This window comes from Eucalyptus grandis, chromosome 6 (genome assembly GCF_016545825.1).
Source record: "Eucalyptus grandis isolate ANBG69807.140 chromosome 6, ASM1654582v1, whole genome shotgun sequence".
Classification (NCBI taxonomy): Eukaryota; Viridiplantae; Streptophyta; class Magnoliopsida; order Myrtales; family Myrtaceae; genus Eucalyptus; species Eucalyptus grandis.
The window spans coordinates 26,846,466-26,870,229 of record NC_052617.1 but is presented as its reverse complement, the minus strand read 5'-3'; the positions used below and the strand labels follow the sequence as shown (position 1 = coordinate 26,870,229).

The 23,764-nt window shown below is 38.6% G+C and overlaps 2 protein-coding genes across 2 annotated transcripts; one reads left to right on the top strand and one right to left on the bottom strand.

The window, feature by feature from the left end:
- Positions 1-6,759: 6,759 nt before the first annotated feature.
- On the top strand, positions 6,760-7,494 carry LOC104451771. The gene has a single exon (XM_010066365.2). The coding sequence runs from the start codon at positions 6,760-6,762 to the stop codon at positions 7,492-7,494; it is 735 nt and encodes a 244-aa protein (XP_010064667.2).
- Positions 7,495-22,815: 15,321 nt separating this feature from the next.
- LOC108960255 lies at positions 22,816-23,495 on the bottom strand. The gene has a single exon (XM_018875305.2). The coding sequence runs from the start codon at positions 23,296-23,298 to the stop codon at positions 23,002-23,004; it is 297 nt and encodes a 98-aa protein (XP_018730850.1). The 5' UTR covers positions 23,299-23,495; the 3' UTR covers positions 22,816-23,001.
- Between the last annotated feature and the right edge of the window lie 269 nt (positions 23,496-23,764).

Genomic DNA, 23,764 nt, shown 5'->3' with positions numbered 1-23,764 from the left:
TGTGAAAGAGTGGGACAATTGATATTTAATTTGATTCCACAAAGCATACCTATTACTATGGCTTACTAGGATGAATAAATAGGGGGATAATGGATCTCCTTGGTGAATACCTCAAGTTGACTTAAAATATGGCATAAGTTCCCCCTTGAATTTAATACTAAATGAAACCGTTGAAACACATTATATGACCTATTACACCCACTTTTCATCGAACCCCATCTTGATTTGGCACTCCCGTAGGAAGTCCCACTCAATTTGATCATATGCCTTTTGCATGTCAAGCTTTAGGATAGCTCGGAATTTTCTTTTCCTATCCCGTGTTCTTAATCTATGAAGAACTTCATGCACAATTAGAATATTATCTTGAATTTGCCTACCACCCACGAAAGCACTTTGTTCTATTTGTAATTAGATTTGGTAATAAAGGTTTCATTATGTTTGTAAAGATTTTGGAGATGATCTTATAGGCAAAGTTGCATGGGCTTATAGGTCAAAATTGTTTTAGCTTATGAGGATGATTTGGGTTCTGTTTAAATTTGGGTTTAGGTGTCCAATTTCAAAGAAATTATGTACCTCCCTAAAGATATCTTGATTAATGTCTTGTCAATGATGCTGAAAAAACAAACCGTTTAGACCATCCTACCTAGGAGCTTTAGTAGCTCCCAATTGGTGAGTTGCAGCAATAATTTCCTCCATAGTGATGGTTTAGTTAGTTTTTGGTTCATAGGTGCATCAATTGAGGTTGGGATTTGGCTTAGGATGTGCTGAAAATTTCTAAAACCCACTAACATATAAAGGTTGATGAAGAAGTTTCTCGTCATTTCCTTAAGATTCTCCTTGTTTCTGACCCACTCCCCATCCACATTCTTTAATATGGAAATTCAGTGTCAAGTTCTCCTTTGTATGGTTGTTGCATAAAAGAACTTTATATTTCTATCGTCCCATTTCAGCCAATTGATTCTAAACCTCATTCCTCAAAACATTTCCTCTTGTCGCCACAAGAATTCAATCTCTTGGTTTACTTGTTGAACTCTATGATTATCATAATGTGTCTCGTGACTATTCATCAGAGTTTGACGTTCATTTTTTAGCTAGAAGATCCTCTTTTGTGCATTAAAGAATCTTTTTTTGCTCCATTCAGCAAGTTGATTGGCCACTAGATGCAATTTCTCCGCTATATTTCTTCATGGGGGTTCTAAATCAACCCATATTCTCTTCACAATGTGTCTGCATTCCTCATCTTCTACCCAAAAAGCTTCGCATCTAAATTCTCTTATCCTACATTCATGCTTTGGTAAAATTGTTAGAATTAGTGGACTATGGTCAGAGCCGATGATTGGTAGTGCTATAACTTCAGCATTTGGATAGGCGACCCTCCACTCCATAATACATAGAGCTCTATCTAACCTCTTCTTTACATACTCTTCTACTTCTCTTCTATTTGCCCAAGTAAACGCACACTCCTTACATCCCAAATCTATTAGAGAGAAAGCATGTAGGAAATCTCTGAATGTTGTAAGTCGGAAGTATTCTACTATCCTCTTTCCCACTTTCTCCCAATGATACAAAATTTCATTAAAATCGCCCATGCATAGCCAAGGTATATGATTTGTAACGCTTGCTCTTTGAATTTCCTCCTATAATAAGACTCTTTCTTTGAAATCATTTGGGGCATGCAGGAAAGTGATTCTCATAATCTGTTTATTTTCTTGAAGTTGGTAGTGCACATTTATTAGATAATTTGAATGCGATTTGACTGATAATGTAACATGGTCATCCCAAAAGATAGCCAAGCCCCCCGCAATTCCTTTTGGGTTCACCAAAAAGTTGTTCTAAAATTTCAACCATCATCTCACCTTTTGCACCATTTGTTCTTGATTTTTATTTCCATTAAAAAGATTATATTGGGCTTTTCCTAAGTCACTAAGACTTTTTGAGCTTGAATTGTCAAGGGTGAGCCCAACCCTTGACAATTCCGATTTAATATCTTCATGGATTACCCGGTGGCTTATGAGAGCTAGCTACCAAAGCCCACTTAATTGTCTCCTCCTCCTATGTTATAGGGGTTTCCACTAGCTGTGATTTGTCACTTGATGGAATCTTTGAGGATTGCGCACCATACAGGCAAAATCTTTCCCTTTTTTTGATGTAGGAAATTTGGTGCTTCTAGCTTTGCACCTAACTAGACCTTGTTCAGCTCGGTTTCCATTTCCCTCAGCTGTTCTTTGTATAACACCATAGTAGACTCCTCATCTAAGCAATTGCTACCTCTTTTTTGTGTTCCTTTGTCTTCAATTATCATAAGTGCTAAAGGAGAGGTAGAGTAGTCAGCCTTCTATTGAAAATCATCCTCCGAGAGCTGCTGTCCGCACAATGACAAAATAGGCTACTTAGTTTTCTCCTTCCTCTTCTTAACTTCTTTAGTTTTAGTAGAAATGGGGGTTTTTGACATCGTGTCTTGTTCTTCTTGAATTCAATCTTGTTTGCCATAAAAGATCTTTTCATACGGGCTGAGTTCCCGCACTTCCACTCATAGCCATTGCCCATAATTGCCTAGCAAGTTCTCCTCCAACCCCTAATTTTCATATGGTACATCTTTGCATGCGGTTGCATAATACCCGATTTTTCCACAAGAATAACAGTAATGCAAAAGTCTCTCATATTTAAATTCTACCCAAAGCTTTTACTTCTCAAGTTGATGATTATTTATGTCTTTAGAGGATTAGCCAAATTCAAATTGATTCTTGCTTTGCCAACCTTACAATTACTGTTTCCTTTTGCTTCCAATTTCACATCTACAACCTCCCCAAGTTTAGAGGCTATTTCTTTCACTAGATCATTTGTCACTCTTCCAAACAGAAGGCCATAAAGGTGCACCCAAAATAGGCAATGAGTGAACTCATGGCAAATTTCTAAAATATCTGGGTCGCATTGCTTTAGCACTAAAAGAGTAAATTTATCCTTTCAAGAAATAAAAAAAAAAATGAAACAAAAACAAAAAATCTATTGATTCCCCAAACAAACTCTCGAACCGGACCATTCTAGTAGGGTCAGTCTAAGGTCTACATAATTAGTTTTAGGTTCTAAATTTTAGGAATTGACCCTATGCAGGTAGGTTCAATATTTTAGAATAGGAGCGGCCCAACCGTGAAACGGCCCAACCTTAAAATTAGCCCCCATTAATTAAAATTGTGTCCTCCCCTTGACAAAGCACGCGTAGCTTTCATAACTGACTCGACAAGACTGAAATTTCGCCCTCTTGGTCATGTTGTCATGTTGATAATAAACACCAAAATCTCTAGCCTTCTAGGACAAATCAGCATCGAAAAATTAATACGTAAACTAACATAAGCTTCATGAATCTAATGACGTTACTGCCAAACGTTTGGCACCTCTCGTCGATCTACCATTGTATGGCCCTACGCAACTTTTGAGCAAGGTCACATGTTCGGGAACGACTTTGGACCACATAATCCTTGCGACTTGATTAATTGATCGAACGTGTGCCAGAAGGAGAGCTTTGTGGACGAGGTTTATGTAGCACGAATCACGACTTTCCGAAGCCTCTCCTGAATATTCGCTTAAAATGTGGAATCCTAACATTTTGTAGTGTGAACATCACTGCTGATGGACAGAACAAAAAGCTCGATTTCAATTGATCCGAAAGACAATGAAGTTGGAGGAAACTAACTCGGGTCATCGTGCAAAGAGTGTGGACCCAGATTTTGAGTTTTCAATGTGTTGGGCCATAAATTGAACGTTATCATTGGCTAATTTGTAAGATTCTTACGGAACCCACTTGAATACTATAACTTTTTTTTACGATCATTTAAGTTCCACAACTTCTAAAAGGCATTTACTTTTAATTAATCACTTATGTGCCAAAATTTTAAAAAAAAAAAAAAATCACTCAATCTGAAAATTCAACATGATATCACATTTATGGTGAATGTTTTAAAAAGTCGTGATATTTAAGTAAGCAACCTATATAAATTGTGGCATTTAAGTGAACGCGTACGAAAATTATGACACTTATGTCTAGCTTTTGTTGCTAAATTGGGATTTGAATTTCAACTCACCTGGTCCTTTTTCTCTTTTCCATATTTCAAATATTCGAGAAGGTGAGCGGAAAAATGTCAATTGTATAAGTTCCATAGTACTTGGTTTTAGTTGATAATCTCGAGCTTTCGTTGTCCCGCAAATATTACTGGACGGCGATTAGTTAGCGCAAATATGTTCTTTTGCTATGAGCACATCTTTGCTGAGAAAGTTAATCGCACAAGCATCCATCCCCTCTTGACCAAAATTGAGATTTTTTTTTTTTTGTCAATCCTATTCTATTCCTACTCTACACTCACTCTCAAACTTTTGTCATGCCTCATGCAGGGCGTGGGAGTCGAAACCACTCTTGAAACTTACGCGTCCCCACCCCATCCCCCTGAGAAGATGGGGATTTGAACCCCTCACCTCCTCCTTCCATGATGGAAGGGTGGCCACTGGGGCGAATCCCAGTGGTTACCGAAATTGAGATTTTGAGAGGAGCTTTGTGTAGATAGCAAATTGTGATTGGTTGATCCATTTGTTTATGCTTCAAGAAGGAAAAAGCTTGGAATTTCTCTTGGCCATTGATGTAGGTTCCGATCTCAATATGTGTTTGGTCTACCCTATAAAATTCCTAATAGAATAGAAATTATCCATTAAACATTTAAAGACACCTTTGTATTTGAATAAACCCCGATAATTCTTGATAAAATCCTAAGTGCCTTATGAAGTGTTGGAAAAATTGTTACATAACATGGAAATGATAATAATTGCTGGAATATTGTTGACAAGTATGAGAAAATAAAATCATTCATCTAAGACATGTACTATCCGTAAGGATAATTTTGCTTCTTGAAGTATAAAACTTGATGCGATAGACTTTAATAGCTATCCTCCTAATATACAATAAACCTTCTTCAGTATTCCGTTCTGAATAACAAAAAGAACAAGAACAACAACAACGCTATGTCTATAACCCGGTAAGAAAAAGAAAAGTAGAAGGAAAAGAAATTCTCTTTTCTAATTGCTTGTCTTCAAGGTTGTGGTTTAAAAAAAATTTAATATTCAAACAAAAGGAAGAGTAGTTGAAAAGACTGTTATAAATTTATTGATAATTAATAGATGGTCATTATATAACCGTTACAAATTGATGATGATAAAAACCAATTACAAAATTAATAGTTTTCAACATTTCTTGATATATCCAACATTTAAAAAAAATGGTTAATATCCAGCATAAAAATTTAATGGTGAGATGATTGAAAAAAGAAATCGAAAAAATCAACGGGAAAAAAGAGAAAAAAACGATAAGGAGACAAAACTCCTTTTGCCCTAGGCGACTTCAACGGCGCCATCATAAAGCTTGTCGAAGACCACTGGGGTGGTTGTGTCGTCCTCCCTCGCTTGGCCCAATACCATTATTGGGCCTGGGCCACCTCTAATTTTTATTTTTTTTGTCAGTCCTACTCTATGTCTACTCTACACTCACTTTCAGACTTTTGCCATGCCTCTTGCAGGGCGTGGGAGTCGAAACCCACTCCTGAAACTTACTCGTCCTCACCCTATCCCCCCTGAGAATGTGGGGATTTGAACCCCTCACCTCCCCCTTCCATGTTGGAAGAGTGGCCACTAGGGCGAATCCCAGTGGTTGCCACCTCTAATTTAAACGCCTATCAGAGAGTACATTAATAACCCCTCCGATTTTTTTTTACTCCGGTAGAAATTAATTGTTAGATAAGCCGTCCAATTATTTTGATCCATGAAATTATTGTTTTAACCATTTACATCTCATTAGATTTAAGAATTTTCCAACTCGATAGACTTAGGCGTACCCACCATAACCTCTCCCACCAATTATTTTGATCAATGTAATTATTGTTTTAACCATTTACGTCTCGTTAGATTTAAGAATTTGCCAACTCGATAGGCTTAGGCGTACCTACCATAACCTCTCTCTCTCTCTCTCTCTCTCTCTCTCTCTCTCTCTCTCTCTCAAGACGGCTTCACCCACAACCGGCGAGGCAGGCCTCACTCGGATTTGGATAAGGCGGCCTCACCCATTGGCCGATGAGGGCTCGGTAACCTTTGCTGGTCTCAGTTGACAATAAAAGAAAAATGTTAAAAATAATTAAAAATTAAAATGATATGAATTAAAATATTATTACAAAATGTCCACGTTAACACCAGTCATATCACATAAGACGGTTGATATCCACATTAGTAAATTCTGGCTTAAAAAAATTTCAACATTTTTTCTAATATTTTTAGTGCTGCTATATAAGCCATCGGACACCAATACAAATTAAATCGCTTCAATAATGTTCTATCTTATGGATATATCGAAATGAAATCCCATCCGATTAAATGTAATCTTAAACGCGATTAATACGTGTTGTATTTGGAAATTAATCCCCTCCGTGTATTCTTTTATAGTTATGGAGCGTTAAGCAACCGTACGTTGTCCTCTTTCTTCTGGAGACGTGTAGGATGAAAATCGAGTTTGAGACATGGGCCTCCAACTTTTTTTCAAAGTCTATAAATAGGACCTCCCACACCAAGCAACCCTTCATATTATTCGATCCTGCTCTTGATGATATGCACTTATTATCATCTCATCTCAAACCCTATTCCACATTGTATCCACTCATACACAAAATCTCTCTCTCTCTCTCTCTCTCTCTCTCTCTCTCTCTCTCTCTCTCTCTCTTACCTTGAGCCATGGACCAAACTAACCATCAAAACCTGAGTCGTTTCACAAAGCTATTGCTCTCCATCTCTGTCTTCTCTCTCTTGTTCTCGAGCCCCGTTTTCATCTCTTTCCTCCCACCGTGGCACTTCCATCTCTCCACCTTCCTGCTCCGTCTCGTCACCCACGCCGTCAACAAGAACTGCATCTTCCTACTCTGCAACGGCATCCTCGTCTTCCTCATGCAGATCTCGGGCTTCATTGGCACCATGACCACCAGGTCCTCCTGGCACAGCACCGGCGATAAAGATCCTCCCAAGGAGACCTTACACATGATGGAGAATAAGCTGCTTGCCACGGACATTGACGACAGAGTTCTCCCTGACGTTGTGCAAGAAGATTTAGACCTTGAGAAAGAAGGGAAAACGTTGAATAACAACGACAATACTCATGAGGATTGCATGGTCGACGACAATGACGACAACAAAGAAGAAGAACAAGAACACAATATCGGCTTCCGGACTTTGGAAGCGAGAAACATAGCCGCAACATCTGATCCTGATGGCGAAGAAGAATTAGATGAATGTGGAGGAGAGAGAGAGGATGACACTAGTGAAGATTACATATATGGCGTGGAGATAAGGTATGGGAATAATGTGATGACAGCGGAGGAATTGGACAAGAAGTTCGATGATTTCATTCGGAGGATGAAGGAAGGAATCATGATCGAAACGCAGCAACAACAGCAACAACTCCTCGTGGTTTAATGTGCAATTGCGTGCTAATTAAAGCATTAGTTCTTGAAGTATATGTGACAAATATTAACGATAGATAGTTAGAAGGACACTTGTTTTGGATTGTATAGCTTTGTATAATGGTGATAGATACCTATTTCTGAATAATTTCATCCATATTCTATTTACACTACCTCAATGGGATCCAACCAAAGACCTTCTATTCTGACCACATCCTAAAGAAAATATAATTTTAATTGCACCTTAAATTGCAAACATTGATGCAAACATGAAGATGGGACTATAATGTCGCGCGTGGAATAATAATTAAAAATTGGGCTGTTAAATGGATGGATCAAATCGGCTTTGAATGGACTGAAATGGGTCTAATTTAAATTGATGAACTCAACGCATTTTTGTCCATAATATTTTAATGACTTATGCTTGATCTCACTTATATATAACTCTAGCCCCACCCAAATAACCCGTATTAAGTTGAAAGTACTTTAGCTGCCAACAGGTAACACAGCTTTAGTGACTTATCTAATTGAGGGAATTTTTGTCCCTTTGCCAGATTAATAAAACCTTTTTTTCACAACACCCAAAGAAAATAAAAGAAAGAAGACGTTTTGAAAGTCAAGGCAAATCATTCAAGAGCTAGCTCAATATGATGCCTTCTCCACTTCTTGCATATCATTAATCTCTTCCTTAAGTTCGCATGCTCAAACGGTACTTTACAATATAAAAACAGGTGTCAGATCAATTTAAGAAAATGCCTAGAGTTCACCAGACGCAGAGAACCCATATGAAAGAGATTGTTGTGGCTGATCTTGATTGCATAAATTGATGATCCACAACTATCTTTAAATGCCACGATTCTTGGTTATTGGTTTAGTTTGAGTCGCAGCCACATATATCCGAGGCCAATCTGGCATTTTTGGGCTAATGTAGCTGTCATATAGTTAGTATTAACCTTAACATTTGATTGATGGAACGCCCAACGGTCTCAGAAAGCATCATTTACTTATTTTCTTTAAGTTGTCCCACAAAATTATTCTAATACATAATATACCAATTAATTCCGATTTTAAGAACAAATTATTAACTTCATGAAATTTGACTAGTTTGTTTCACTATTTCGATAATCAAACCCTCATTTAGAATTTCAATGTTTATCTTTTTTCCGCTGGACTTTATGAAAATCTATTGCTCATAAATAATCATTTTTTTTTACATAAGAAGGGTATACTAAGGGGCGATAAAAGCAGAGTTATCACTCTTTAAGCATTATCAAAAGAATTACACGTCATTGTCGATTATTTAAGTTAAAATTACTTAGTCCACCGCTCTTGACATGCGGCATTGTATGTCAGGCATAATCAAGCCAAAGGTTCACCTAGGACATTATTCGAATTTGTAACCTCATCAAAATACTATGACAAAAAAAAAAAACTCATCAAAATATAGTGTGAGTATGAGCCATTTATCACTTAATTACAATACATAATATGGATTAGGGTTTGTAGTACAGTGATTTACTCTTACCAAGTTGGTCATAATTGGGTTTGCTTTCTGCCCTGTATAATCCATTAAGGAGGAGAAATCATCACCAACCTCTGAAGGAGAAGGGAAAAAAAGTCCAAATTTCCCATGGAATCCCTCCTTTCGCGTGGAAGCATCTGGTGGTTTTTCAGACCCATCCATACCCACATACTGTATGGGCGACAAAAAGATAAATGTAGATGTGACAATATAGTTACGAATCCCAAAAAGAAGATTCACTTTCCTCCAAGGAGAATACAGATTAAACTGATCAACAAAAAACCATAATTCCCAATTTCATACCAATTTTTCAAACATCAAGAGGACACCTGTGCTTCCTTTATCAGCACATGGAATCTCCTGTTCCATTCTTGATTGAATTGCATGGGGGTTTTCAATCTATAACACTTCCACTGCTCTTTTTTTATTTTTACCCTTTAACTTTGTGGATGCATATTCCTTTTTCTCTTTATTTTTTTCTTTTCCTTTTTCTCTCCCACCAATCTTCCCATCTTGGTATGACTACAAAAGGAGACGCATCTATCGATATCATCCATAAGCTAGAGTGTGCCAAAATTATCAGCAGGCCTTTTCAGGGAAGAAGCTCGTTCAAGGTAGATAAATCAGGACTTGTACAATATTTGAATCAGATACAATGCATGTCAAAATACGTAGCCGTACACATGATCCAAATAATGATATGCATACTCTTGCTAATAAGGAAACTGAATCGAGAAGATATTGAGTACTCCTGGAAGTTTTTCTTTTTTGTTGTTGCTATAGCTTCTATCACAGTCATTCGGGCTCTGTCTGAAATGGCTTTTTCTTCTTGATTTTTTTTAATTAAAACTCTTAAATCTCACAACATTCAAATATTGACACGTAATTCACATATTCTTCTTTTATAAATTCTATATTTTGGATAGTGTATTAAAATTTGACGTGAAAGCAAAAATGTACCCTTCGCTTTTGCTTAAGTGTAAACAAAACAGGCTCTTGATAGACAAGAAAAGTTAGTGGGACCCAAATAGACAATGGCATCAATAGTCCCTGTAAAAAGTATTCTCCCAAATTACTTGACTATTGACTTTTGAGTTAAAATTTCTAGTATGGTATCACATTCTTAATGTCCCAATTATATTTTGTGTATGTATGGCTTCTTCAAGAGAGTCTTCAAGTATTATTTTACATTGCTTAACTATTGTATTTGACCTTTCTCCGCCAAATAGTCTAAGCTTCTCAACTTTCTAATCCTAACCAGTAATGCCATGGTAATATCTAAAGCTTTTTTCGTGCAAACACATGCTAAATACCGAATAAGTTAGCAGTAGGTAGCATTTTAAACTAATATATGATGGGTTGAGTTGTTACATAAGTTAGTTATATTCAATAAATGGTCCATAAATGAATTTAGAATGGTAAAGCCTAATATAATATAGGTGGTAAATGGATTCTTAACTTACTTAAACTCAACCCACCTCCATAACTCCTTTTTCAATCTCTCTTGTTCTCATTTGATCTCACTTTTTCACCTTAGTTTGAATATGAGTTTTCATTAACTGTGTTCAATATGAAAGTATTTTAGTAATATGAGTCAAATTAAATTGGGTATAGATTACTAGATGTGTATTGTATGGAAATTGGTCAATTTAGATCAGATCATTTTCGACTCAATTCAAATCTAATCTTATCCATCCGTTTGATAAGTCTAACTAGTAGTAGAACAGAACAGCATAGGAAGATTATAATGTTACATCAAAATGGGGGAGGTTAAACACTGTTGCTTGTATTTTTGAAAGAGACTTGTTGTATCAAACGTCCCTTGAGTAGTTGGCACAATTCGACCCACAAAAAAAAAAAAAAAAAAAGTAGTTGGCACAGGTGGCAAGGAGAATCTGAGTTTCCTTTACACTTCTATGGCTGAGAAACTAAGTGAGATCCACTTTCCGTCACTTGTCTCAATGTCTATAACGTATCCTATCAAGATCATCAAGCAGGTTCTCTTCTTCAACGTGCATGGGCCCTATCTCTTCTTCACAGTGAAGTCAATGTCACCTAGAGCAGCAACTAAATTTAAAGTCTGATCCGATTCGGGTGAAAGAGAGAGAGGCATCATTGTGGGTGATTCCAAACTTTAGATTGCTTCGGGTGGAAGGAAAATTGTTACGCCCTGAAATTTGGTGTATCGGTATCGAAAAAACAGTGGTCACCTTCAAGACCAAAAGTTAGTGCTATTATTGTCGGCGAGTTGTAGAGTCTACACCAGTTGAATTACTGACAAGATAAAGTTTTCTTTTGCATGTGATACGCAATACATTCGAGTTCCTCTTAGATTGGTATAGTTCACCATGTTTTTTCCTAAAAAAATTGAATTATTCATGTCCTATCTCTTGTGAGTTACATCCCCTTGTTGTAACATATTAAAAGATCATCGGTTCTACTTTTGAATAGAGATGACCCAATAACCCAAAATGACCAAAATGCTTTTAAGTTCAGAATTTACCTAAAAAACGGAAACCTAACACCTCTCTCTACCTTCCTTATCGCTGCCCTTGCCTTGGCCCCACGTTCTGCCTTCGATGTTGCCCTTTCCCTACAGTCATCGCGATCTGCCTCCACAGCCTATCACCATGTATGTGCCACAAGAAAACGGCAGTATTTTCATTTAAATCTCATCTTTTAAGTCTTAACTCGCATCGTTAGCTATTCATGTTCAAAAAGGGAAAGTGCCAAAAATATTCATGACTTTTCACCCTAATACATTAAAAATAAAAATAAAAATAAAAAACTCAATACCTGAAAAAAGGAAAGAGAAAGTCAATATGATCTTTCCATATTTTTTGTCAGCCCTAATTTATTGAGCTGAAAATTCTAACAAAAAGGAAAGAGAAAGTCAAGAAGGGCATCAGAGCATAATCAACATCTAAACCACAAAAACGACGTCGTTTGGCTTCTTTCCCCAAAATCAAAACCCTAAATCCCCAAATTGAAAGAGAGAGAGAGAGAGAGAGAGGGGAGAGAGGAGGCACGTTGTCTTCTTCCTTGAAGAGCGACACCAGCAGCGAACGGCACCAAAGAAGCAACACCCAGAGGCGCACCAGAGCAGCACCAACAAGGGCACCGGCGGCGGCGGCGCACCGGTTGCGGCACCTTCAACCCCTCTTCTTCCTCCTCCTCCTCTGCCCTCGCCTCCTATTCTTTCTGCCATTTTTTGTTTGAGCAACAATCTCATTCTCTCCTCGCTTACCTAGTCAAGCATCTACGACGGTGGCCGAGCGATGGTGGCCAAGCGTTGGCGGGCGAACAACGGTGGCTGAGCGGCGAGGAAGAAACCCTAACCCTAATCTCAACCCATGTATGAGCTAAACGGCGTCATTTTTGTGAGGGTGTCCACGTACAAGAGCAAAACGACGTCATTTTTTGAAGAGGATGGAAAACGACGTTATTTAAAAGCCGAGCAACTTTTTTTTTTAAATAAAAATGCCACGTAATCATTTTAGCCGGAATTTCTCGCCGGTGGCACCAAAGTGATCGTTTTTTCTCTTATTTGGCACTTAAGTGATCCGGCGGAAACTTTTGGCACCAAAGTGAGCGCCGTACACAACTTATGGCACCATTAGTGTACTTATCCCATAAAAAATCTATCGCTCAGATGGCTTCGCATGGCATGGGAGGCGATGAGCAAGTGGCTAGAGACCTAAGCGGTGGGAGATATGGCAGCCAAGCTAGCGTCAAGGTTTGTATTTTGTTGGTTAGGTTTGGGACGTGGATCGATACCGGGAAACGTGTAGGAGCATCTTTGGGAAGAGAAATGGCTATCTCACACGTAAAGGCGCAATTCTGTTGAGTTAAGGCAGTAAACTTCTCGTTCGAAAACGTAGAGGTATATTTCTGCTACTCGGCTGAAACGTCGCGGTATGCTTTTGGTACTCTTACTTTCGTTTTTGGTCGAAAATATCATTATCATCTCATCTTCCAATACTTTTAGAACAAAGTCGGTGGGCTTCCGAACATGAAATATATCATAAGGGTTGGAGGTTTACCACGTAACCGGTAAGGTGGGAGGGCCCAAAGATGTTGGGCCTCAACATTTCCAAGTTGGGTCATTCCACTGGAGCCCAAAGATCACTAATCTTCTGCAAGTACTCAGATGGGCTCCAACACCGCAAGGGTTTCAGCAGCCATGGCAGAGGACGCTCTGAACCTTTCTTGCGAAGCCATCGACGAGATTTCATTCTTGCACTTTTCCTAGAAAACTAGTGATTTTGGGTGTCGGTGCGATCACTGTCGACGTGACCAAGAAGGTGAAATTTCATTCTTGGATGGCATCGAGACTCGATGAATCCCATGATGTTACTACAAAACGTTAGACACCTTTCCTGTCGATCTCCTATTATATGGGCCTATGCAACTTTTGGGGAAAGGTCGTGTGTTCATTTGGGGACGGCGTCAGACCACGTAAACCCTGCGAATTCGCTCACATATCAATTAGTTGATCGAATGCATGACGCAATCGTGGGTCATTGTGCCGAAAGGGAGACCTTAGTGGACGAAAATCATGTAACACGCAATTGCGGGTCATCGTGCCACGGGTTAGTGCTAAAATGTCGATTCCTAGCATTCTCCCGTGTGAACATCATTGAGAACAACAGAATAGAAATCTCAATTTCAATTGGTCCTGGAGACTATGGCTGTTGGGAGGAAATTGTCTCTGGCCGTCGTACAAAGATTGGGCCCATATTTTCAGTGCCCAATGTTTCGGCCCATCGATTGGGCTTTTATCATGGCTCATGGGTTTATTGACGATCCCCAGCTTTTGTTTCTGAGGTTGGATTTGAAATTCAACCCATCTGGTCTTTTCCCTTTTCCGGTATTTCAATATACCAAAGTGGGCGGAAATTTTAATAGAATGAGAATAGGGTTTGATAGTACTTGGTTTCAATTAATAATCTCGAGTTTTCATTGTCTAGCAAAAATGTTATCGGGCGGTGATTAGTCCACGCGAATGTATTTTCAGCTACAGGCACATCTTTTTAGAGAAATTAGTTGCAAAAGTGTCCATTAAATTGCAATCCAAATTGAGATTTCAGAGGAGCTTTGCGTAGATAGCAAATTGCGTTTACATATGAAGCTGATATATATATATATATATATATATATATATATATTGCATTCTCAAAATATATTTGGTCTTCCCAATAAAACTCCAAATAAGAAGATGCTAGCTGCTAGAGCTGTGAAGCGCTCATTCTCTCATGTGTATTGAATGCATTGGCGTGCTAGTTATCGGTCACCAAATATTTTTCCACGTTTATTTCTTGAGTCCAAGTTTGTGAGTTCCTTTAAATATGAAACTTGTCGGTTTAGTAAACACCATAGAGTCTCTTTTCGTTCTCGCATTCAAATTTGTGTGTCTAGTCCATTTGAGCTAGTTCACTCAAATGTATAGGATTCATGTCATGTCTCCGATATCTTTGGTTTCAAATATTTTTGTTACATTCATGGATGATTATTCATAAATAACTTGGTTGTTCTCAATAAAAAACCGTACTGAGATTTTTCATTACTTTCACCTATTTTATTTTGAAGTGTTGAATTAGTATCATACTTTTGTCAAAACCTTGCGATCAGATTATGCCAAAAAGTATCTTGCTGACACTTCTAGCTTTCAATCTTTTCTTGATTCTCATGGTATAATTCATCATATTTTTTGTTCCTATATTCCACAGCAAAATGGTGTAGCCGAGCACAAAAATTGCAATTTTCTTCATGTTGCTTATTGTCTCATGCTTCCCATGCATCTACAACTTTTTGGGGCCATGCCATCCTTATAAACTGCTACTTAACTAATCGACTTCCAACTTCTGTTATTTAGGGGTTGACACATTCTCTATTTTACATCCAAATCATCCTTCCTTTCCATTACCTCTACGTGTCTTTGGTTGTATTTGTTTGGTACATTGTCTACTTCAGGTCTTGATAAGTTGGGTTCTCCTGTCAAGAAATGTGTCTTTATGGGATACTCTTGAACTCATAAGGATTACAATTGTTATATAGCCCATTCGTTGTCGTGTGTTCATGTCGGCTAATGTGATAATCTTTAAGGACCAACCACATTATAATGCTCAGAGGATCCCTATTGTAACTCCTAATGGTGGCAGGTGTGTCTTACCAATACTTCCACCACTCACTTCCTTCAACACCATTTTACAAGATTTTAGTGTGTTGACTGCACCTATCTTTGGCGTAGTGCAACTCCCACTACAATAGTATAGTCTTCACCAACACATGATTCATCTATTCCCTCATCAGTTTTTGCACCATCTTCTTATCCCGGTTTGCCCATTACTACTCAAAAAGGTACACGCTCTTATGTTGGTCACCCTATGGATCATTATGCTCCTTAATCTGATCTTTTTTTTATTATCTTCGTACTCATCATCCTATTTTCAATTTGTGTCATATGATCGTTTATCCCCTATCTATTCTACCTTTTATCTCATTCTTGTCCTATGTTTCTGTGCCTAGCAGTGTTACTAAAGCTCTTGCTCAACCTGGATGACGACAAGCCATGGAAGATGAAATGAAGGTGCTCATGAAGAACCACACTTGGCAGCTCACTTCCTTACCTGCGGAGAAGCAATATGTTGGTTGTCATTGGATTTTCACTATTAAGGTTTACCATAATGGCACACTTGAGCGATTGAACGCTTGGTTGATTGCAAATGGATATAATCATAGGTATGGTGTTAATTATGATGACATTTTCTCACCTATGGACAAAATCTCGTTTGTTCATGCCTTTATTTCCCTAGCATCGCACTTTGGCTTGCTTCTTTATCAATTGGATGTCAAAAATGCCTTATTACATGGTGAGTTGGCTGAGAAAGTGTCCATGGAGCAACCACCAAGTTTGTTGCTAAAGGGGAGAATTTGGCATGTCATTTACATAAGGCTTTGTAGGGACTCAAGCAATCTCCTCATGCTTGGTTTGGTAGGTTCAGTGATGCTGTTATCAAGTTTGGAATAAAACCATGTCAAGTAGATCATTCAATCTTTAAATCTATCTCATCGGTTAGTTGTATCCTTCTAGTGGTATATGTGGATGATATTATCATTATCAGTAACAATTCAAGTAGTATTCAATGACTTAATCAATTTCTGCGTACAAAGTTTAATACTAAGGATCTGAGACGTCTATGAAATTTCCTTGGTATTGAGGTTGCCTACTCATATGCAAGTACCAATTTATCACGGTAAAAATATGTACTTGACATTCTTGATGAGGTTGGATTTCTTGGAGCAAAACCGGTTGATACTATTATGGAACCCAATGTGAAACTTGATGCAAAACATGAAAAATTATTACATAATCCAATGAAGTATTAGAGATAATAGGTAAGTTGAACTATCTTACTGTCACAAGACACAATATATCTTTTGTTGCCGATGCAGTGACTCAGTTCATGAGTTCTTCTTGTACTACTCATTGGGATATTGTACTTCGGATTATCAAGTACTTGAAGGGAGCACCGGGTAAAGGACTACTTTTAAAGAATTATGGCCATCTAAATACCACAAGTTTCTTTGATGCAAATTGGGCTGGATATCCTATTGATAGGAGATCTATCTCGAGCAATTGCATGTTTCTTCGAGGTAATTTAGTTGCTTGGAAAACCAAGAAACAACATGTGATTTTTCGATGAAGTGTTGAAGTACAATATGGAGTTATGGCACATGTGATAGGTGAATTGCTCTAGTTGAAGCAGGAAGATGTGTTAATGTACCAAGCAACATGCATTTTCAATTCATTGCATTAAAAGAGCGCACATCTCGTAAAGAGACACGGTGAATGATACTAGAGGAGTTTAGCAATGAAATGACTACAGACTCAACACGTTCCTCGTACGATGTGGATGAATGAGTTATTAGATTCTCGAAAAAAGATGATTACTTCCTTGAGGCAAGTTGATATTTGTCAATTTGAGCAACAAATTAGGATCCCTCTATTGTCAGAAATTGGCATTTCAACATCAGACCCATCGGTATAATATTGTGATAATCAATCAACTATCATATTGCAAACGATCCTATCTTCCATGAGTGAAGATAGGATCAATTGTCACTTTGTACAAGAAAGAAGTTTAGAAAGAGTAGATCATTCTTCAACATGCAAGGATGAAGGATCAATTTGCAAATACTTACTAAATCTTTACGAGGGAGTAGAGTGGGTATTTTATGTAACAAGTTGGGATTATTTGATATCTACATCCCAACTCGAGAGGAAGTGTTAGGAAATATGTTAGTGATTGTAGAATAGTCATTTTATGTTTAGAGGGTTTGCTCATATATATTTTTGTAATCCTTTATTTAGAATAATAAGAAATCATTATCTTCTTAAAACGGCCTTCATGAGATGAGAGAAGACCATGAAAGTCCTCTTGGGAAGTGGATTGGCTTGGGTTTGCACCAAAATTTCAATTCCAAGTTGGTCATTTTCACTACCAAGGCCACGGAATAGATGAGTTTGACATTCATTTTAAGAAATAATATCATCTATGGCTGAGAGTTAATCACAAATTTCATGTGTTGCGTGACTGATCTTCCGCCTTTATTAATTATTTGCAATTGCATTTAGAGAGATGAAGCCCAGAGTGAACACTAAGCCACTAATGAAGAAGAAAGATATGCCCATGCTGAAGTTAATGAGCGCTGTTTGGATAATTGCGTGACGATTGGTTTGGTGGAGGTGGCCATTGTCCACCCAAAAGCCGTACGGTCTCTTATTAGCCAGATTGTGTATGCTGGACTATGAGTTGGAATTGTGTTGGAGTTGCTCTCCCACTCTTGGATGTGCTGTGGTGGAGCATGTCCAGTGCCTTCTATAATGGAAAGAAGTTGGGAAGCCAAGAGGAAGGGAATTAGACGTGTTTTTTCAACTCACAAAATTCATTCCGTTGACTCTCTCACCAATTGAGGGAGTAGAGATTGCATTTGGAGTAATTGCAGCTAGGAGAACGGAGGAAACATAGGTAGCATGAGCAGAAACCGGGGGAACAAAGGATATAGGAGAGGCTAATACAAAAGCAATTGAGTCTCTTTTTGAAAAGGGCTCTGACCAAAAGAGCTCCGATACCAGGTTTGATAGAGGATCGGATCAAAGAGACAACAGGAAAATAAATCGATGCAAAGATGAAAAAAGTGAAAGGGTACTTTTAATATTCATCGTTTCTCTCCATTTTACAAAGCGAGTCTCTTTATGCAAACACTTCAAGAGATATGCTTATCGTGCTAAAGATGAGCAAAAGATTGTATCTGTGCTAAAGATGAGGTTATCCTATGCTGAACATAAGGTAAAGATCGAAATCATATCTTGTTAGGAAAAGATCATGCCTTTAGCTTGTTCAAAACTTTCCAAGCCCAAATTATAAGATTGTGTACAGAGAAACTGTCGTTCTTAGGGTTCGATTTTTCCCCTATTTTTATGACAAATCTATATAATACATAAAAACTAAAAAGAACACACGGATAGAATTGTCGAGTAGCACAGCCAATACGACCTCGCCCCGTGCGTCGCATAATGCCTCGCACGTCCATTTTTGGGACAGAATTCTATCCCGTTCAAGTCAATGTCTTACAGAGCATCCCCCGTGCCTATCCCTACCTGGGATTTCGACCTCTCAACTCAAACCCCATGTTCTCTTATTCTGGTTTTCTAGGGGGTGGTCAACCACTATTGCTCATTATCGAAGCCATTGCAACGGTGGTTATTGCTAAAAGTGACATTGTGCAATGGTGGCACCGGCTAACAGGCAACCCATAGTGAAGGTAGTCTTCTGTGCAACTAGATCTTAGATCTTGATCCGCCTCTTATGTGACCATCGCTATAGACATGCAACCACAATGGTGGTGATCATTGCCAAAAGGGTTGGACCATCGTAGCCGCACCACCGATCTCACAATTTTGAATTCCTAATTTTATACTTTTCAAGGTAATGTAATATTCACCAGAAAAAGTCAGGATATAACGGGTCGCCCACATTTTTTTTTCTATCATATTCTAGCCTATTTTAGTCTAACCCTTGTTCTTGCAAAAAACAGCAGCCGTGAATTTCTAAAATTCATAGACGTTTAGTCATAAAGGCCATACTAACCAATTTGTAACAGCTTTCTTCAGTCAACTACAAACAACAAGTTCATGTTTTTGCCAAAATACGTTTCATAAAATAAAGACATGAGAATAGTTAATGCCAAATAAGTAAATTGAAATATTCTCCCCCTAAATAAGATAATTGAATACTTGGTAATCAAGAACTTTATCAAGATGCAAATCTTCTAACCTAGAAAAGAAAAAAAGTTGCAAATCTTGAATCTTCAATTAAGGCGCAACCTCCAGTGGGCACTCAGCCAATTGATAAGGGAATTGGGGGATGGGGATGCTATTATCACATATGCGGGGTTTTGACTCCCGCATTTGCAAACAAAACAAAAGAAAAAAGGAAAATTTGAAGGAGAAAAGAAAAGAAAAGAAAAGAAGAATGGCATCTCAATCAGTGAATCTTCGAGGGCTACTTTTATTTTCCTGTTAAGACCTTAAGTTCTTTGTCTTTCAATAGAAAAGGAATATGATCTTATGGGAATAGAACTACTTGAAACGATAGTCCACTTATGGATTCCTCCTCAATGGAACCAAACAAGATCATAGATTCCCACGTCTAAAAGAAGATAACACATAGGAAAAAAAAAATATCCCAGCACTTCCATCGTTGCAAAACCACAATGAGCCTCTGTTAATGGATTCCCGAAATCACGATGCAAACAGAGCTAAGCTAACCCCCCAAATGAACGTTAGCCAAAAACAAAGATGGACAGTCAGTCAATCACGCAGACCCACGAGAATAAAGCACGATGTCCAAGCAAGGATTACATTATCTTATCCCATCACTAGGCATAAGCCCACAGTCCTGCAATGTCCTGTTTTCGAGTTTCGAGACCATTTTCAACCCACGAATCCACGGATATCTCCACAGGTGCTCCACCAGGACTGGCAGAAATACATTATATATAACACGACCCTCCTTGCTAAAGACAACGTGACTGGGGTCGATAAATTTAGATCGAAACGGGAAAAAACGCGATTGGTCGGTGGCTTTTTTTTTCACGATTCCAGGAATCGACAGACCGAATCAGTAGATAGGACAAGATACGCGTTTGCAGCAGTAGCGAATTAGGATGACAAGATTTCAGTGCCTACGTGGATAGCCATAATTTATTTACCAAGAACAGGACTTCTTTTGTTTTGTTCTTTGTAACGTGCGTGTTTTTTTTTTTTTTTTTAAAAACAAAGAATTTTGGATATTGGATGTCGCTTGTCCACCGACTAATCTCTCTCAATAAGCATGCCAGGTCGTTGTCTAGATCACACGCAAGAAGTCACAGAGATTAGGGTCATGATTTGTGTTCGCGGGTCCTGTTTATATCCTGTAGACATCAGTGCGTAAAGCGTAGAACAGATTAGCCCAAAACCAATAGGATCGGTTAATGATGCCGACTTGCAAAATGGGAAGACGTCTCGAAAATTAGTGAGTTGACGCAACACAACCAAAAAATGAGCCAATTGATCTTAAATTTATCATATGGATGATAATTTGATCTTAAACTTTAACTTGATCTTAATTTATTTGTTTGTTATTTTGCCTATTTAATCATAAATCTTAATGGAAAATGTAGTCATTCTGCTCAAATTTTGCTACAAATTGCTAATGTGAAAGTAAAATCATCACTGGTGATCCATGTTTGTCCAATAAAATTAGCCAGAATAATTACAATAGAATTTAATGCAAAAATTTAGGACGGAATTGATAAAAAATAAAAAGTTTATGACTAAATTGATTTGTATAATAAGTCTAAGACTGATTAGACAATTTTCTCTGACATAACCAGTGCAACACAATACAATAACGAATTGATAGATCGATACACTTCTAAGATCCACTGAGACATAATAAACCCCGAACACGAAATCAACTCATCCACACAAACTTGATATATAATATTTAATATTTCATAAAATTCGCCATACATATCACGATAATCTATCAACAAAACATCATAAAATCAAGTTAAACAACTTGTCCATAATCATGAAATATCATATATTTGAAATCTTAATAGCGAACGACAAGTACAAAACGATAATTTAACTATTCACATCTAAATAAATCAAATTTGTTATATTGGTAAGGAGGAAACATGAATACGATCTCGCCAGTTGACACGGAATTGTACTAAGCACGATTAGCCTCGGCCTAGACCTAGTAACTTGATATGGTAGTGCTCAAGTGGTGTTGTCGAATCACATCAAAAATCTATTGTCTTAATAGAGATAGACAAAGGCCGATGGCTCTTCAAGGTACCAAGAGATGACTCGCTTCTCGAGATGTAAGGCTCACGAGACCCCCCCGATAAGCCGTTCGGTCCTATTTACTAAGGGTAAAATCAATTCGTCTCATACGAAACATTCAAAGAAATGCTCATTGCATAACTTTTGAGTTCGCATCATTCCACCATCAAAGCACTATTCTCCCCCCCCAACCAAAACCGCACTTCAAGTGTCCCATCAAAGCATAGGCGTACGACGATTGGGAAAGTTCAGGAGAAATACAAGGAAAACTAACGCCAACAATTTGAAATTTTGGCAATGCTTTTCAGACGAATAATTTCAACGTCTCGAGCCCCCACGCAACCATGACAGTGATTGAGGTAATTCGTCGAGGAGACGTTTGCCAGCCGATTGTGACGTAAGCATGACGACCCTGCGACTTCTTTCTCGCCCAATAGATAGGGGCTTGCGTGGTCAGAGTTACCGCGGTGGGCTCTCTCGGCCCAATTGACCGGGGCCCACATCTCGATGTTCCAATCTTGTTTTTTTATTTTCCACACTTTTCATAATCCACCCCTCGTACCAAAATTCTTCCGGCAAGCAATAATTACTTGGATAGACAAAGTGAGTCGACACCCCCAAAAACAGAAAGATATTTCTCAACATTAAAACTCTATTTATTACATGAAAAATGATTAATTTTAAAATATATATTTTTAAAAATCTTTGAACACAATGAAAAAAAGATTATTACTAATAATAGTTTTTCATTCATTCCCTTTTATAAGTAATACAATCGATTATTTAAAAAAAAAAAAATTCAGATCAATTATTTTTTAAAAATAAATAGAACTTGGGTTTCGAAATCATTTCGGGCCATCGATCAATTTCAATTTCTTTAGATCAAGTTCCTACGATCGAACAATCACCTAGCAAGCCAACGGTGGCGATTGAATTCCTGTCGCAACATCCCATCCACGAGAGGAAGAGATATCACAATCTCACGTGAATATCGATAAATCGCAAAAATAATACATTCCACAAGAACGCGTGATCCGTACATTGAAAATTACAATAAAACCTCTCCGGGACCAAAATATACCCCGCAGATTCTTTTCACACGAGGAGATGCGCCCCGAGTTCCCGAGGACGTGTAAAGCGGGGCGGGGGGTGCGCAGTACGCACCGTGCGCACGTTTAGCCCAGATCGTACCTTCGCCCGACCAATCGCAGCCCTAATTGCCAGCTGATTAGCAAAATTCCAGTACGGGATTATTCGCATTGTCGAATGTAAAAGATAATTCTGAAGAAACTATTTCGCGGCGGAAACTGTCTATTTTTTCCAGGGTTTTTAGCCCTTTTTCTTTATTTTTTTATTTATCACGTGAAATTTTAGCGAAGTAAAATAATTCATTCGTAATTTTAAGGACGGAAAGAGAAATTCACTGATGAGCTATTTATTTCAGTCAAGCAACGTTCGGGGACAACTGGAAAGAAGAGAAACGGAAGAAAATTCGAAGGGGAAAGAAAAAAGGGGAAGAAGAAAAGAGTCAGAAATTACCAAAAATAATATTTATAAGAAAAAGAGGAGGGGGGGGGTTTTCCTCCGTCCCGAAGCTACTCGTCGCGGGAGCTCTCGAGGGAGCTTACGAGGGGGGCGTCCTGCTCCGGCTGGCCGGCGACGTAGTCGAGGATCTTCTCCCCGGAGGCTTCGGCGGCGGCGGGGGGGGAGGTCTTGCCGAAGACGACGACGGCGACGAGGAAGAGGGCGGTGGAGAGGAGGAGGGGCCAGAAGTAGGCCAGGACGGTGACGAATCTGGGGGCGGCGTAGACGAGGGCGGCGGCGACGGCGGCGAGGAGGAGGGCGGCGACGAGGTGGAACCTGTAGCGGAGCAGCTTCTCCGGGATCTCCATGGATGGATCGGAGTCTCGGACGGGAAGCTGGAGATGGAGATGGAGATGGAGATGGAGAAGGAGAAGGAGATGATTGAGGAGGAGGAGGGGGGGAGAGGGTTGCAGAGTGTCCTTTGGGGGAAGTGTGCAGATATTCTCTGAGAGCTTTGCCTTTTCGTTGTCTGTTTCTGTGCTCTCTTTTGGGGGAGGGAAGGGCTTTTGGGGAGGGATAGTCAACAAAGGTTCAACGGTTTGGGACTCTGAACGCTCCTTTTTTTTTTTTTTTTTTACCTTGGACGGATCTGGATTTCATCTTTTAAAAGGACGGGAGGAGAAAAAAAAAGGAAAAAGAGGACAAAATAGCAACAACTGATTTTTTTTTAAATTATGGTTATAGTTCCGGTCACGAGTGGTTCTTGATAATGAAATTTGAGATTCCGATCCTGATGGTTTTATTTATTGAAATTAAGGACTGTGTGCACGTCGG